Source organism: Hypomesus nipponensis, chromosome 21, assembly GCF_054491055.1.
Source record: "Hypomesus nipponensis isolate SF chromosome 21, ASM5449105v1, whole genome shotgun sequence".
Classification (NCBI taxonomy): domain Eukaryota; kingdom Metazoa; phylum Chordata; class Actinopteri; order Osmeriformes; family Osmeridae; genus Hypomesus; species Hypomesus nipponensis.
In genome coordinates this window covers 5,365,115-5,379,496 of record NC_140381.1, presented here as the reverse complement: position 1 = coordinate 5,379,496, position 14,382 = coordinate 5,365,115, and the positions used below count along the sequence as shown (strand labels likewise).

The window sequence follows — 14,382 nt, the reverse complement described above, 5'->3', positions numbered from 1 at the left end:
TCTCTGTTTCTCTCTCTCCTTCTCTCTGTTTCTCTCTCTCGCTCCTTCTCTCTCTCGCTCCCTCTCTCTCTCTGTCTCTCTCTCCTCTCTCTTTCTTCTTCTCTCTCTCTCTCCTCTCTCTCTCCTTTCTCTCTCTGTCTCTCTCTCCTCTCTCTTTCTTCTTCCCTATCTCTCTCCTTCTCTCTCCTTCTCTCTCCTTCTCTCTCTCTCTCTCTCTCTCTCTCTCTCTCTCTCTCTCTCTCTCTCTCTCTCTCTCTCTCTCTCTCTCTCTCTCTCTCTGTGTGCATCCAGGCGACTCCAACACGATGGCGGAGGATGGCTTCGATGAGCGCGGTTGTCACTGTGAGATCTCTGTGGAGGACCTGCTGCCCTCTGTCAAGTCTGTCATCAGAGCCGTCAGGTAGGGTGGCCCCGCCTCCACTTCCTCCGGATCAAATCCCATCAAACACGCCCTCAGTCACTGCCCAATGGGAGTTTAGATGTAGTGTTCCTTAGTGTTTAGTCATAGTGTTCCCTCGTGTTTAGTCATAGTGTTCCCTCGTGTTTAGTCATAGTGTTCCCTGGTGTTTAGTCATAGTGTTTCCTTGTGTTTAGTCATAGTGTTCCTTAGTGTTTAGTCATAGTGTTCCCTCGTGTTTAGTCATAGTGTTTCCTTGTGTTTAGTCATAGTGTTCCTTAGTGTTTAGTCATAGTGTTCCTTAGTGTTTAGTCATAGTGTTTCCTCGTGTTTAGTCGTAGTGTTTCCTCGTGTTTAGTCGTAGTGTTTCCTTGTGTTTAGTCATAGTGTTCCTTAGTGTTTAGTCATAGTGTTCCCTCGTGTTTAGTCATAGTGTTCCCTCGTGTTTAGTCATAGTGTTCCTTAGTGTTTAGTCATAGTGTTCCCTCGTGTTTAGTCATAGTGTTCCCTCGTGTTTAGTCATAGTGTTCCCAGGTGTTTAGTCGTAGTGTTCCTTAGTGTTTAGTCATAGTGTTTCTTCGTGTTTAGTCGTAGTGTTCCTTAGTGTTTAGTCATAGTGTTTCCTCGTGTTTAGTCGTAGTGTTCCCTGGTGTTTAGTCATAGTGTTCCTTAGTGTTTAGTCATAGTGTTCCCTCGTGTTTAGTCATAGTGTTCCTTAGTGTTTAGTCATAGTGTTCCCTCGTGTTTAGTCATAGTGTTCCCAGGTGTTTAGTCATAGTGTTCCCTCGTGTTTAGTCATAGTGTTCCTTAGTGTTTAGTCATAGTGTTCCCAGGTGTTTAGTCGTAGTGTTCCTTAGTGTTTAGTCATAGTGTTTCTTCGTGTTTAGTCGTAGTGTTCCTTAGTGTTTAGTCATAGTGTTTCTTCGTGTTTAGTCATAGTGTTTCCTCGTGTTTAGTCGTAGTGTTTCCTCGTGTTTAGTCGTAGTGTTTCCTTGTGTTTAGTCATAGTGTTCCTTAGTGTTTAGTCATAGTGTTCCCTCGTGTTTAGTCATAGTGTTCCCTCGTGTTTAGTCATAGTGTTCCTTAGTGTTTAGTCATAGTGTTCCCTCGTGTTTAGTCATAGTGTTCCCTCGTGTTTAGTCATAGTGTTCCCAGGTGTTTAGTCGTAGTGTTCCTTAGTGTTTAGTCATAGTGTTTCTTCGTGTTTAGTCGTAGTGTTCCTTAGTGTTTAGTCATAGTGTTTCTTCGTGTTTAGTCGTAGTGTTCCTTAGTGTTTAGTCATAGTGTTCCCTCGTGTTTAGTCATAGTGTTCCCTCGTGTTTAGTCATAGTGTTCCTTAGTGTTTAGTCATAGTGTTTCTTCGTGTTTAGTCGTAGTGTTCCTTAGTGTTTAGTCATAGTGTTTCTTCGTGTTTAGTCGTAGTGTTCCTTAGTGTTTAGTCATAGTGTTCCCTCGTGTTTAGTCATAGTGTTCCCTCGTGTTTAGTCATAGTGTTCCTTAGTGTTTAGTCATAGTGTTCCCTCGTGTTTAGTCATAGTGTTCCCTCGTGTTTAGTCATAGTGTTCCCAGGTGTTTAGTCGTAGTGTTCCTTAGTGTTTAGTCATAGTGTTTCTTCGTGTTTAGTCGTAGTGTTCCTTAGTGTTTAGTCATAGTGTTTCCTCGTGTTTAGTCGTAGTGTTCCTTAGTGTTTAGTCATAGTGTTTCCTCGTGTTTAGTCGTAGTGTTCCTTAGTGTTTAGTCATAGTGTTTCCTCGTGTTTAGTCGTAGTGTTCCCTGGTGTTTAGTCGTAGTGTTTCCTCGTGTTTAGTCATAGTGTTCCCAGGTGTTTAGTCATAGTGTTCCCAGGTGTTTAGTCATAGTGTTCCCTCGTGTTTAGTCATAGTGTTTCTTCGTGTTTAGTCGTAGTGTTTCCTCGTGTTTAGTCATAGTGTTCCCTCGTGTTTAGTCGTAGTGTTCCCTGGTGTTTAGTCATAGTGTTTCCTCGTGTTTAGTCATAGTGTTCCCAGGTGTTTAGTCATAGTGTTCCCTCGTGTTTAGTCGTAGTGTTCCCTGGTGTTTAGTCATAGTGTTCCCTGGTGTTTAGTCATAGTGTTCCCTGGTGTTTAGTCGTAGTGTTCCCTGGTGTTTAGTCATAGTGTTTCCTTGTGTTTAGTCATAGTGTTTCCTCGTGTTTAGTCATAGTGTTCCCAGGTGTTTAGTCATAGTGTTCCCTCGTGTTTAGTCATAGTGTTCCCTGGTGTTTAGTCATAGTGTTCCCTGGTGTTTAGTCGTAGTGTTCCCTGGTGTTTAGTCATAGTGTTTCCTTGTGTTTAGTCATAGTGTTTCCTCGTGTTTAGTCATAGTGTTCCCAGGTGTTTAGTCATAGTGTTCCCTCGTGTTTAGTCATAGTGTTCCTTAGTGTTTAGTCGTAGTGTTCCCTGGTGTTTAGTCATAGTGTTCCCTGGTGTTTAGTCATAGTGTTTCCTCGTGTTTAGTCGTAGTGTTCCTTAGTGTTTAGTCATAGTGTTCCCTGGTGTTTAGTCGTAGTGTTCCCTGGTGCCGCATAGTGCTGCGTTCTCTAGTTCTTTGGTCCATTCGTCCTGTGGTCCAATATTCTACAATCCTGCAGATCTCTTCTGACCTCTGTGGAATTTCACCTCTCATGCCGTCAGTGGCACCCACCAGTCCCCTACATGGGGGGCCCTTAGAAGCCCCTTGGAGCCTCTCGTATTCAGCCGGCTCCCCTTGCGATGGGCCCCTGGTCTCTGCAGGTGTGTGCCTCCGCAGTTTCTCAGAGTGATACATTTACACTGAGAGAGCTAAAGTAAGCAGGATCACTCTTTTTTTGTTTTGGCCCCTCCGGCTCGAAAACGTAACAGGATGTTAGTTTTAGAGGTATGAAATGGTTTTTCCAGATGACTGTGGGCAGTGTGGACAGGAACTGGAGCTGGTTGGCAGTTTCGTTTTTTGGGGGGGATGGAGGTTGAAGCAACATTGGTTTTGCTTTCATAACCTGTTCATAAGAAATTTAATTGACCTCTTTTCCAGTCAGTTATTCATGTCGTTATGTATTTGAGGGGGCCATCTAGTGGTACACAGAGAACAGTCGAGACGAGGTGCAGCAAACCTTTACCCACATTCACATTGTGCGGGTATAATGCAACGTTTACAGTTAGTAATTTACACTCTTATCCACAGCGACTTACAGTAAGTACAAGGATATTCCCCCCGAGGCAAGTAGGGTGAAGTGCCACACATAATTTGGCACAGCGGGGAATCGATCCGGCAACCTTCTGATTACTAGTCCGACTCCCTCACCGCTCAGCCATCTGACTCCCTACGACGTTTACATTCAAAAAGCGGTTAGGTGTTCCGAACTTTGAACCCGGTGGTGGTTCTGCTACAGGATCATGAAGTTCCACGTGGCCAAGAAGAAGTTCAAGGAGACCCTCCGGCCGTACGACGTGAAGGACGTGATTGAGCAGTACTCCGCTGGACACCTGGACATGCTGTGTCGCATCAAGAGTCTCCAAACCAGGTAGGACTGGAACACACACTAACCCTGAATGCCACGGTGAATTGCAGCATCGCCATGGTAATACCCCATCTGGGAATGGTCACGGTGTACATTGTGGTAATATGATGTCAATTAATCCAAGTGTTGCCGCTTCGCACCACTGTGCAAGCCCTGCCACCAAACAGCCCAGTGTGTGTGTTTGTATGACAAGTGTGTGTGGCATGTGTGTGTGTGTGTGTGTGTGTTCTCTTTCCTCTTGCAGGCTGGACATGATAGTGGGCCCTCAGCCCCTCAGCAGCAGAGCCAAGACGTTTTCCTCCCCCTCCTTGCCCATGTATTACAGCCAGGCCCGAAAGAACTCCTCTCAGGGGTCAGAACACCCCCACACACATCCCCATGGCAACACTCATCTGGCCTCACACACACACACACACATCCCCATGGCAAGACTCATCTGGCCTCACACACACACACATCCCCATGGCAATACTCATCTGGCCTCACACACACACACACACACTCATCCCCATGGCAACACTCATCTGGTTTCACACACGCACACACACACACACATCCCTATGGCACACTCACCTGACCTCACACACACACACACACACCCACACATCGTCATGGCAACACTCATCTGGCCTCTCACACACACACCGATGACTGCCATACCCTCTTTTTGGGTCTCACACACACACTTCCCACGTCCTCCTGACACACACCTCTTATCTCCTCACACCGCTGTGCTCTCTTGTCCCACACGCTCTTTGCCTTCTTCCTACAGCTTTGCATGCAGACTTCCTGTGTATGTGTCTAACTTCCTGTCTCACCAATGGGATCTGATCTACAGAGAACTCTCGGGGTAACAAAGCTTGAGCCTGTTTTCTTCAAACGGGGTTGCTAAGGGATACATGTTGTATATTATTAACAATTATGTGTTTGTTGTTTGTGTAATGGAATTCGTGCATGGTGATTTATTTAGTTGATTAACTATTCCCTTTCAGCCTGTCTGTAAAAACATTTTAGCTCTCACTGGATTTTTGAACAGTTGAAACATTTCTCAAAAGAACAAAGTGCTGCCCTCATGAGGTTGATAGTTAAAACTACACATCATTTGACAGTTGGAGGCTGGAGAATGCTCCTTGAAGTTAATGCTTCAATATGCTTTTTAAATCCAGTGGAGACACTCGACCTTAAACTGTTCTTTCTTTATTTCACTCTTATACAACGGTGCCTGTATTCTTTTTAATATCTTCTCTCCCAATCGTGACTGGAAGCTGTGGACTAATAAAAATGTTTCTATGTCTTGGTTTCCTCTGAGGGCCACTGTGTGTTACGAATTAGCACTTTCCCTCACTTCATTCTTTTTGGTGTGTGTGTGTGCTGGCTGCTGTACGTGTGTGTGTGTGTGTGTGTGTGTGTGTGTGTGTGCTGCAGAGTGGACCAGATCCTAGGGAAGGGTCAGATTCCTCTGGATAAGAAGATCAGGGACAAGCTGCTGTCTGATGGAGACCTCCTGGAGGACATGAGCATGCTGGGAAGAGTCTGTAAAGTGGAGCGACAGGTGGGTCTTTGAATTCATACTTCCCGTGCATCCTTTCATCTTCTCCACTTTGGTTCTTATAAGGAGCTCTAAAGAAATTCACTTTTTCCGGTTATGACGCCTTCAATTCTCTATCTTGCTTTCTCGGCTAACTTTCTTTATGGCTTTTCTCTCTCCCTGCCTTCTTTCTTGACTTCCTTCATGTCCTCCCTCACCTTAGGTCCAGTCCATAGAGTCCAAGCTGGACTCCCTGCTGGACATTTACCGCCAGGTCCTGCGCAAAGGCTCCTCCTCGGCCCTCGCTCTCTCCTCCTTGCCCCTGTTTGAGCTGGAGCAGACCTCAGACTACCAGTCCCCCACCCAGGTGAGTGGTCCGGGGGGAGGCCCCGGAGGATGTGTCCAGCGTTCCTCCGGCAACCTCTCCCGGGGGCTCCACCTCATTCTGGCCCCACACAATGAACTCGCCCTCAACCTCAACGCCTCGCCCCCGTCCTCACCTCTTCCTCATCATCATCCTCAGCCGCCGCCCACGCCCGACAGTGGGAACCCTGGGGCCGGGGGGGTGACTCCGCCCGTCTTCAGCCCCAGAAGCCTCACACCAGTTGGAGACGGCGGCCACGGGGGCTTCCCCACCCTGGCCAGGCCTCCGCCGCCGCCTCCCCACGCACACAGCCGAACATTGTGCCCCAGCAGCACCCCCTCCAGGTCGGAGAGGGAAATGGGGGACTTCTGTGGCATGCTGGGGAATCCGAGAGAGGACCGTGGGGGTGGGGGTGGTGGTGGTGTTCTGGAACCAGACAAGGGCCTCGGGCTGGACCTGGGGCTAGGCCTGGGTCTGGAACGGCCTGAGCGCGTTCGGCTGGCTGGCGCTAGCGGTAGCAATGGCAAGCTCAACGCTAAGGAAGAGGGCTCCTGGAGGAGACACGTGAGCCTGGAGATGGAGCCTTTGGTTCCCCTGGTTCCCCTGGCCCTGAGCCACTGCTCCAAGCCCAGCACGGTGGACCGAAACCTGGGGAAATCCATATCGGTGCAGGACCTGATGCATGCCACCCCAGGGGAGAGGTCCAGCCTGGACAGCCACCCCAGCCTAAGCCTGTCCTCCCCCAGCCCCAGTAGCCAGGACTCCCCCACCGGCTCCCACGGCAGCCGGGACCCCGGAGGGGGGGGAGGGGCGTGGCGGGAGGAGGACCTCTTTATCAGCGACAAGGACGTGGAAACGCGAGGCTTTGACTTCCTGTCCCAGGGGGCCCCCGCCGAGGCTCCGTCCTCCTACTCCTCGGAACTCCTGAGGACGGGGGCCGCGGGGGCGGAATCCAATCGGAGCTTGGCGAGCGGGCACACGACCACGCCCCCCTCGGCAGGGAGTGCCGATTCTCTGAGCCTGCCGCATGTACGGCTAAAATAGACCTCCCCCCCCCCCCCTTCATGGTGCCACTGAAGGAGCTTTCCTTACACAGAAATGCTTTTTATTACTTCTAAATGAACGGGGGGGGGGGTCCTTTTTGTTTTTACTTTCACGTCGATTCACTTGTTACGGCATAGTATTTTTCATACATGTTGACCAGACATGACATATCATTGCATGATTCAGTCTTTTTAAAAGATAACATTTAAAAGGTTTCTAAAAAGCGGAGTGATAGAGGAAGTGTAAACAAACAAAAAAGAAAACGGGCAATGTACAAAAAAAATCTACCTAAATGCTTTAAGAACTTGATTGAGACAATGGAGATCGGTTATGGGATCTTCACACTGCATGAGCACTGCATGTTTTCAGTCCAAAGTACAACCTACCCAGATGTGTTCAGTCTGAGACGAGAAGAAATGTCTTCACACTAACGGGCATCTTTGCATTGTGCAAGGTCTTACGCCACATTATTTTAAAGGCCTTCTGATCGATTACGTGAGATGCTTAAATGCCAGGCAAAGTACCATTGCTTCGAAGACTATTAGCTTAGCCTCTGTGTTGAATGCTTACAACATTATCTTCTAATACTCTACTAGATTTCCACAGGTGGCCATCTTGAGAACGAAAATGAATGTTGCTTTAGCTAGAGCCAGTTGCCCTGTTCTTTGGAGATGGACCCCCTGGAGTCGCTCAAAACTAACTTTACAACGTATTTACAAATTAAATTACAAAATGAAGTCATCATAAAAAAAGGCCAGTAGTAAATAACATAACACACAAACACAAACAATCTGGTAGTTTACATGTGACAATATTTCAGTGCCCGTTAGCTGCTATAGACAGTCCAAGGTACAACCAATTGTAAAACAGGGAAGACAAGCTGCTATCAGCAAATATGAATTATGCACCTGCTGCTTTTCCTGCCCGGTAACTACGGTGTCAAAACATTTTGAATGTCATTCATTGGTGGAGAATTCTGTGTCTCAAACAAATACGTAAAAGTGAGAAACTTGTTTAAAACTTTTTTTTTTATAAACATGAATATTTGTTACCCTTTTTTTTAAATGATATACTGTAAAGTCTTATTATTTCAGGTTGTGTTCTCAATTCAAAGGTCAGGCTTTAACAGATGACGTTCTGTTAACAGACTATAGTGTGAAATTAATTTTGCTAATGTTGAAATGCTGTAGAATGTGTGTAGATACACATATGCTCATCTGTAGAATATTTTGCACAGTCTGGCAGTGTGAAATAATTATGCTAAATGAATTGCTCTTTTCATTAAAATGGTACAGTGACAGGTACAACAGGTAAGGGACCATGGATATCTATTATAATCTATCATTATATCATGAAATACTAACACGAAAAGTGTAATGGCTGTTATTACACCCAAAGAGAGAAAGAAGGCCCACAACTGTCATCAGACAAATGCATTTACACTCCTTTTAAAGTTTACCACGAAGGTTTCACCTGAGTAAAGAGAGTATACATGGTGCCTTGCTTATAAAGTTTCATCAATTTCCATATTTGATCGCTTGGGTTGGTTTTGTTGGAGCTGAAATGGCGTCGCGTACTTGAGTATCTGTCCTAATATCTGTTTTGGAATTTATTGTCTTTTACATTTTTTATTCATAGATTAGTGTATTAGTATATGATAAAACTGGCCTTGAAATATGTCAACATACTGTGTCATCATAGTAATTTATTTAAAGTAAGTGCACATACACAGAAGCCATCCTTTCAGTTGATGTTCTAAAGCCTATTATATAATGAAAATGCAAATGATCTTTTATTCTCATACATCATTAAAAAACTAAAATTCTGACTGAAGATATTGTATCTGTTGTCACAGTTCATTTGCTCCATGTGGTTCAATATTGACTGATTGCATTTTGTCAGGGTCTCTTATTATAACATTAAACAGAAACCCTCGACTTCCAAATTACATGATCCATTTTATATTGTTGATACTTCAACACATCATGTCTGCATCCAATTACTGTCCTAAGTATCCAATGTCTTGACAAAAAAAGAAACTATATTTTCACGTTTCAACGTTTTTAATGTTATGCAGATAGGCTCACAACGAACATCTGATAAGGTGCAGGACTGGGAACAGTATCAATAAAGTTTTACAGTGCAAGTGCGAGGAAGCTTAAGCCAGACAAAGTCACACAGTCAACAATTATTTCAGGATTTTGGAAGTTGCATTTTTAGCAGTTAAAGTGCACTAAGAGCATGCAAAAAAGCCAAACGAACACAGGCCAGACAGCATACATCCTATTAGACAAAGTTATTGCAACAATAAACAAACAAAAATGTATGTAACATTATCACTCAGTTACAATCAGCTATAGCTATAGACTGCTAGCTAACCGCAAACAAACACTGATTAGCATAGACTGATTAGCGTCTAACTACAACAGAAAATAAGAGGAGAGAATTTCACTGGACTTCCCTTCACATAACCAAGTTCAACTTTGTTGTGTATTTCAACGCAAAGTACAGTGTCAGAATAAACAACAACAAAAACAGTTAGGACACTTCCTCCTTCAACCGTTTACCAGTGTAAGGCCTGTGTCATTTTTTTTCCTTCGACGGCTCTTGCGATGCATTGTGATAATAGACCAGACTTTGACTATGGCATGTGGGAAGGGCGGGGCAGGGGGGTTTCTGCAACTGGGGCGAGCGTTGGGGGCGGTAGCCCAGCACAACGTTCATTTGGTCTTCTGGGCCTTTTGGGCGGACTTTGTGACCTTGCCGCTGGTCGCGGCTTTCTTCTCCACGGCCTTGATCACCCCCACCGCTACCGTCTGACGCATGTCGCGCACCGCAAAGCGCCCTGTGGAATGGGGGAGGCTTGTGTTAAAAAGCAGGGATGTTTAAAAAAAAGAAAAGAAACAATTAATAGCAAGTTAAATTAGGTGCAATTCTGTACCGTTTAGGATTTCCCCCGTGAAACCCTCTAGGGCAGGGGTTCCTGGTCCTCGGGCCTCCCTGCCTTGCATGTTTCAGATGTGTCCTTGTTCCAACACACCTGATTCAAATGAATGGTCGTTAGCAGGTTTCTGCATAACTAGATAACTCCCCATTCATTGGAATCAAGTGTGTTGGAGCAGGGAAACATCTAAAACATGCAGGGCAGGGAGGCCCGATGACCGAGGATTGGGAACCCCTGCTCTAGGGGAAACCTGTTTGTATCATCGAAATAAATGCAGCGCATTGCTGTCAGCCTTTCGTTTCGTTTCGCGCTTTGAGGCTGCGCAGCACTCACCAAGAGGAGGGTACTCAGAGAAGCTCTCCACACACATGGGCTTCCCGGGGATCATGTCCACGATGGCGGCGTCTCCGGACTTGAGGGCCTTGGGGTTGTCCTCCAGCTTCTTCCCCGAGCGGCGGTCGATCTTCTCCTTGAGCTCGGCGAACTTGCAGGCGATGTGGGCGGTGTGGCAGTCCAGCACGGGGGCATAGCCAGCGCTGATCTGACCTGGGTGGTTCAGGATGATCACCTGCCAAGACGCAGCCATGTATATTTGAGTTAGCACTAAACACTTGATAATGCTAATCATTACATGTCGTTTTTTTGCTATCAGCAAGGCACACTATTGTTTTTCCACATGAATGTATTGTTATTATTCGCACCCCTAACTTGTCCCTCAGTTTTTGCACTGTGTACACATGATAGGTGTCCTAAATCTTGTTTCTCAAAAGTGTTGCTATTACTTTCTGGAAGTTTTTTTTGCACGGTTTTACAAAATATTTAAGTGTTGTGGCAAAAAGTGTTGCTATCGCTAGCTCGCCATCGCAAATGTCAGAATGTCACAAACCAGTGCACGTTAGCAACAAAGTATCTTTGACAGTATCTTTAGTCAGTTTTCATCATTTCAGACTTCATTTTATTTTGCCCAATAAAATCCTTTTTTCCCAGACCTGAGCGGTGAAGTTTGCTGCTTCTTGCGGTGGGTCATTCTTGCTGTCACCCGCCACGTTGCCACGGCGAATGTCCTTGACGGACACATTCTTGACATTGAAGCCTACGTTGTCGCCAGGCATTGCCTCCGTCAGGGCCTCGTGATGCATCTCCACAGACTTGACCTCAGTGGTAATGTTGACGGGGGCAAAGGTCACAACGATACCAGGCTTCAGGACCCCTGTCTCCACACGGCCCACTGGTACTGTGCCAATACCTGGCAAAGAAGAGAGAACACGCATATAAAAAATACAACATTTACATATTTCATGATGTTAAGTGTCTTCTACCATACTGAATCTGTCAGTTTGACACAGAAAAAGAAGAGCTTCGCAGTCGCATTTAGCACAAAGACGAACTAGGACTGGGGTTTTTTTTTTTTTTCTTCACTTGTCCTCACTCACTTGTTTCCAATCTCAAGAGGGGCCATAATCTCCAGGGAATCTCATCCTTTCCCGATCACCGAGGTATTTTTCAGACTCCTAACTTTCAAATGGCACGGTCTCTACACAGCACAACATATGGGCTCCCTTACCCCTCCAAGCTAACCCCCCCCCCCCACCCCCCCTGGGGAGCCACACCTCCAATCTTGTAGACGTCCTGCAGGGGCAGACGTAAGGGCTTGTCTGTGGGTCTGGAGGGGGGCTGGATGGCGTCCAGGGCCTCCAGCAGAGTGGTCCCAGACGCATTCCCATCCTTCCGGGTGATCTTCCAGCCCTTGAACCAGGTCATCTACACAGTCGGGGGGCAAGGGGGATAGTTCACAATATTTCGACCAACAGTCCAAGCCTCTACCATACAGTTAGCAAGGATAGGTATGTAAAAAAGGTTGAAACGTAATCATTGAAACCAGCTAAACCAACTACGATACAATGTTTAAAAAAAGGTCTGACTACCGCTCGACCCAAACAAAATTGCACTTCAAATAAACACTACGGATTTGGGCTTTGTCTTTTAACGCAGTGCTTCTCAATCCTGGTCCTCGGGACCCCTGCCCTGCATGTTTTAGACGTTTCCCTCCTCAAACACAAACCTGATTCAAATGAATGGGTCGTTATCAGGCCCATTTATTTGAATCAGGTGTGTTGGGGCAGGGAAATATCTAAAACATGCAGGGCAGGGGGTCCCGAGGACCAGGATTGAGAACCACTGTTTGAACGAACGTTAGGGCTGGCCTCCAGCATGTTGTCTCCGTTCCAGCCTGAGATGGGCACGAAGGCCACCGTGTCCGGGTTGTAGCCGATCTTCTTGATGTAGGTGCTGACTTCCTTGACGATCTCCTCGTAGCGCTTCTGGCTGTAGTTGGGCTCGGTGGAGTCCATCTTGTTGACCCCCACGATGAGCTGCTTGACCCCCAGCGTGTAGGCCAGGAGGGCGTGCTCACGGGTCTGGCCGTTCTTGGAGATGCCCGCCTCGAATTCTCCCACGCCCGCCGCCACGATCAGTACGGCGCAGTCGGCCTGTGGCGGGGAAGAGAGGCAGCCAGGGAAAGACTTTTGATCTAACCATGTTTTCCTATCACTGGAAGGAAACAATGCTGTGTTTCATGTTTCTTGGCTTTCTCTTTTCTCACACTTTCACTTCTCTCTCCCTCTCTCCCTCCCTCCCTCTCCCTCCCCCTCCCCCCTTCCCCCCCTCCCTCCCTCCCTCTCTCTCTCTCTCTCTCTCTCTCTTTCCATACCTGCGAAGTGCCAGTTATCATGTTCTTGATGAAGTCCCTGTGCCCTGGAGCATCGATGATGGTGACGTAGTACTTGCTGGTCTCAAACTTCCACAGGGAGATGTCGATGGTGATACCACGCTCGCGCTCTGCCTTCAGCTTGTCCAGCACCCAGGCATACTTGAAGGAGCCTTTCCCCATCTGTCGGTGTGAGCAAAACAAACACTCGACATGATTTCACAAGTGCACTCTCGCTCGCTATGGACGAGCGCTTCACATATTCACTGCGTGTTTCCTGCTTTGTGTTTTGGACCGTGTGGGACACCATATTCCGTGATCTACGAGTCAAGCTTTGTGGGTCGTCACCGTGTCATCGTCTTTATCGAGCAATTCAAAAAAAGTAGGGACTCCGGAGACCCATCGAGCTGAATCGTGTTCGATCGAGCTGAATCGGTGACCTCTTTCCTGGCATTGTCTGGGGTCCTACCTCGGCCGCCTCCTTCTCAAACTTCTCGATGGTCCTCTTGTCGATGCCGCCACACTTGTAGATCAGGTGACCCGTGGTGGTGGACTTGCCCGAGTCGACATGGCCGATCACCACGATGTTGATATGAAGCTTCTCTTTCCCCATCGCTGCTCCCTAGACTAGCCCCTGGGGGGGGGGGGGGGTAAATTATCTTTGATTAAGTGCTGGAGGGGGAAATAGTGCATGAGTTAATATATGTGCTTATATTTTTATGGTAAAATTCTGCATTTAAATGTGTTTGTAATATGTAATCCCAATTTATGGTCGCATTGTTTGTTTGGGTAACCTGTTTGCTAAGCAACGTAAAGGACTCGACACCAACCGTTGCCTCAAGTCTGCTACACACCTGAACATGTATTCCCTTTCTCTCTCTTTCTTACACACACACACACACACACACATCTGCTTATCTTACACAGGGGACTTCTCCATTTGCAGCCTCATTGTCATGAGATCCCCAACAGTCAGACAAGGTGACTAAAGTTTCACTCGGCTCATCCTGACAGTGTCTGCCTCCATTTTGAAGTAGGCATTGTTAAGGACCGTTAGCGAGGTAAGGAGGGAGAAAGCAGCCATTTTTGTGCGGGTATTCTCTTGTGTTTGATATCACCCCGCTCACTGCACAAGGAGGGTGCACCAGTGGATGGACTGGTGAATATTTCATAAGAAGTAATCATAGACATTGACCCCACCGGTCGACATGAGAAGCCCCTCCTCTTACCGACAAAACACATCTGCCACTGTTCATTTCCAATGACTTAATGTCATTAGGTGCAAGTTTAAGCGTCATTACTGAACGACACATTACAAGTGACGTTGAGGCCTAGTAAATATTAAGTGAGACGCCTTTTGTAAGCTTTTATGCTGTATTATCCATTATAGCAGTTGATGGGTAATTATGGACATCAGTGCAATGCCATTCACCAAATACAATCCGAGCGTTCAGTTATTATTTGATAACTACCTTTACATGCCAGTGGGTGTTTGCACCCTGCTCGGAAACTGCGCCACATCACTGAGCCTCCAACTCCGCCTCGTCCCAATGCAGACAGTGCACAGAGCCGCGATAATTGTACTCACCACATGGAAATCATGCAGAGATGTATTCAAGCCGCGAGCTTTGCATGTCCATATTACGTAACATGCATTCACATCCAACAACCTGATCAGCTCAGCGCACACATACAAATGTCGACACATCTTGGCGTTACTCCGAGTTATTGAAAATATTGTCAGTATCCTACCTGTGCGAATGTCGTTGTGTATTTTGGGGATATTGCAATTGCGCAGATGCTGCCGCTGTACTTATAGGTACGCAGCAGGGGGTTCTTATATTGGTGTCGCTTACGTCATTACTTGAACCCCCTCGTAGAGAA

The 14,382-nt window shown here is 46.7% G+C and overlaps 2 protein-coding genes across 4 annotated transcripts in view; one reads left to right on the top strand and one right to left on the bottom strand.

The window, feature by feature from the left end:
* The window catches only part of kcnq5b (potassium voltage-gated channel, KQT-like subfamily, member 5b), an 81,309-nt gene extending 72,629 nt beyond the window's left edge, over positions 1 to 8,680 (top strand). Inside the window, exons 11-15 of the mRNA XM_084685958.1 lie at positions 292 to 400; positions 3,783 to 3,914; positions 4,156 to 4,263; positions 5,337 to 5,463; positions 5,663 to 8,680. Coding sequence (XP_084542084.1) covers positions 292 to 400; positions 3,783 to 3,914; positions 4,156 to 4,263; positions 5,337 to 5,463; positions 5,663 to 6,847 — 1,661 coding nt within the window. The 3' untranslated portion in view covers positions 6,848 to 8,680. The remainder of the gene's footprint in view (positions 1 to 291; positions 401 to 3,782; positions 3,915 to 4,155; positions 4,264 to 5,336; positions 5,464 to 5,662) is intronic.
* Positions 8,681 to 8,891: 211 nt separating this feature from the next.
* Positions 8,892 to 14,372, bottom strand: eef1a1b (eukaryotic translation elongation factor 1 alpha 1b). Of its 3 annotated transcripts, none has more exons than XM_084684868.1 (8): positions 14,251 to 14,372; positions 12,968 to 13,132; positions 12,502 to 12,681; positions 11,984 to 12,280; positions 11,402 to 11,552; positions 10,781 to 11,037; positions 10,125 to 10,359; positions 8,892 to 9,709 (listed from the first exon to the last, which is right to left on the bottom strand). In XM_084684868.1, the coding sequence occupies exons 2-8, from the start codon at positions 13,109 to 13,111 to the stop codon at positions 9,657 to 9,659; spliced, it is 1,317 nt and encodes a 438-aa protein (XP_084540994.1). In that variant the 5' UTR covers positions 13,112 to 13,132; positions 14,251 to 14,372; the 3' UTR covers positions 8,892 to 9,656. The 3 variants fall into 3 exon arrangements, with proteins under 3 accessions (XP_084540994.1, XP_084540992.1, XP_084540993.1); XM_084684866.1 differs by having other exon boundaries at positions 8,892 to 9,692; positions 14,251 to 14,370; XM_084684867.1 differs by lacking the exon at positions 14,251 to 14,372 and adding an exon at positions 13,971 to 14,221 and having other exon boundaries at positions 8,892 to 9,692.
* Positions 14,373 to 14,382: the final 10 nt, after the last annotated feature.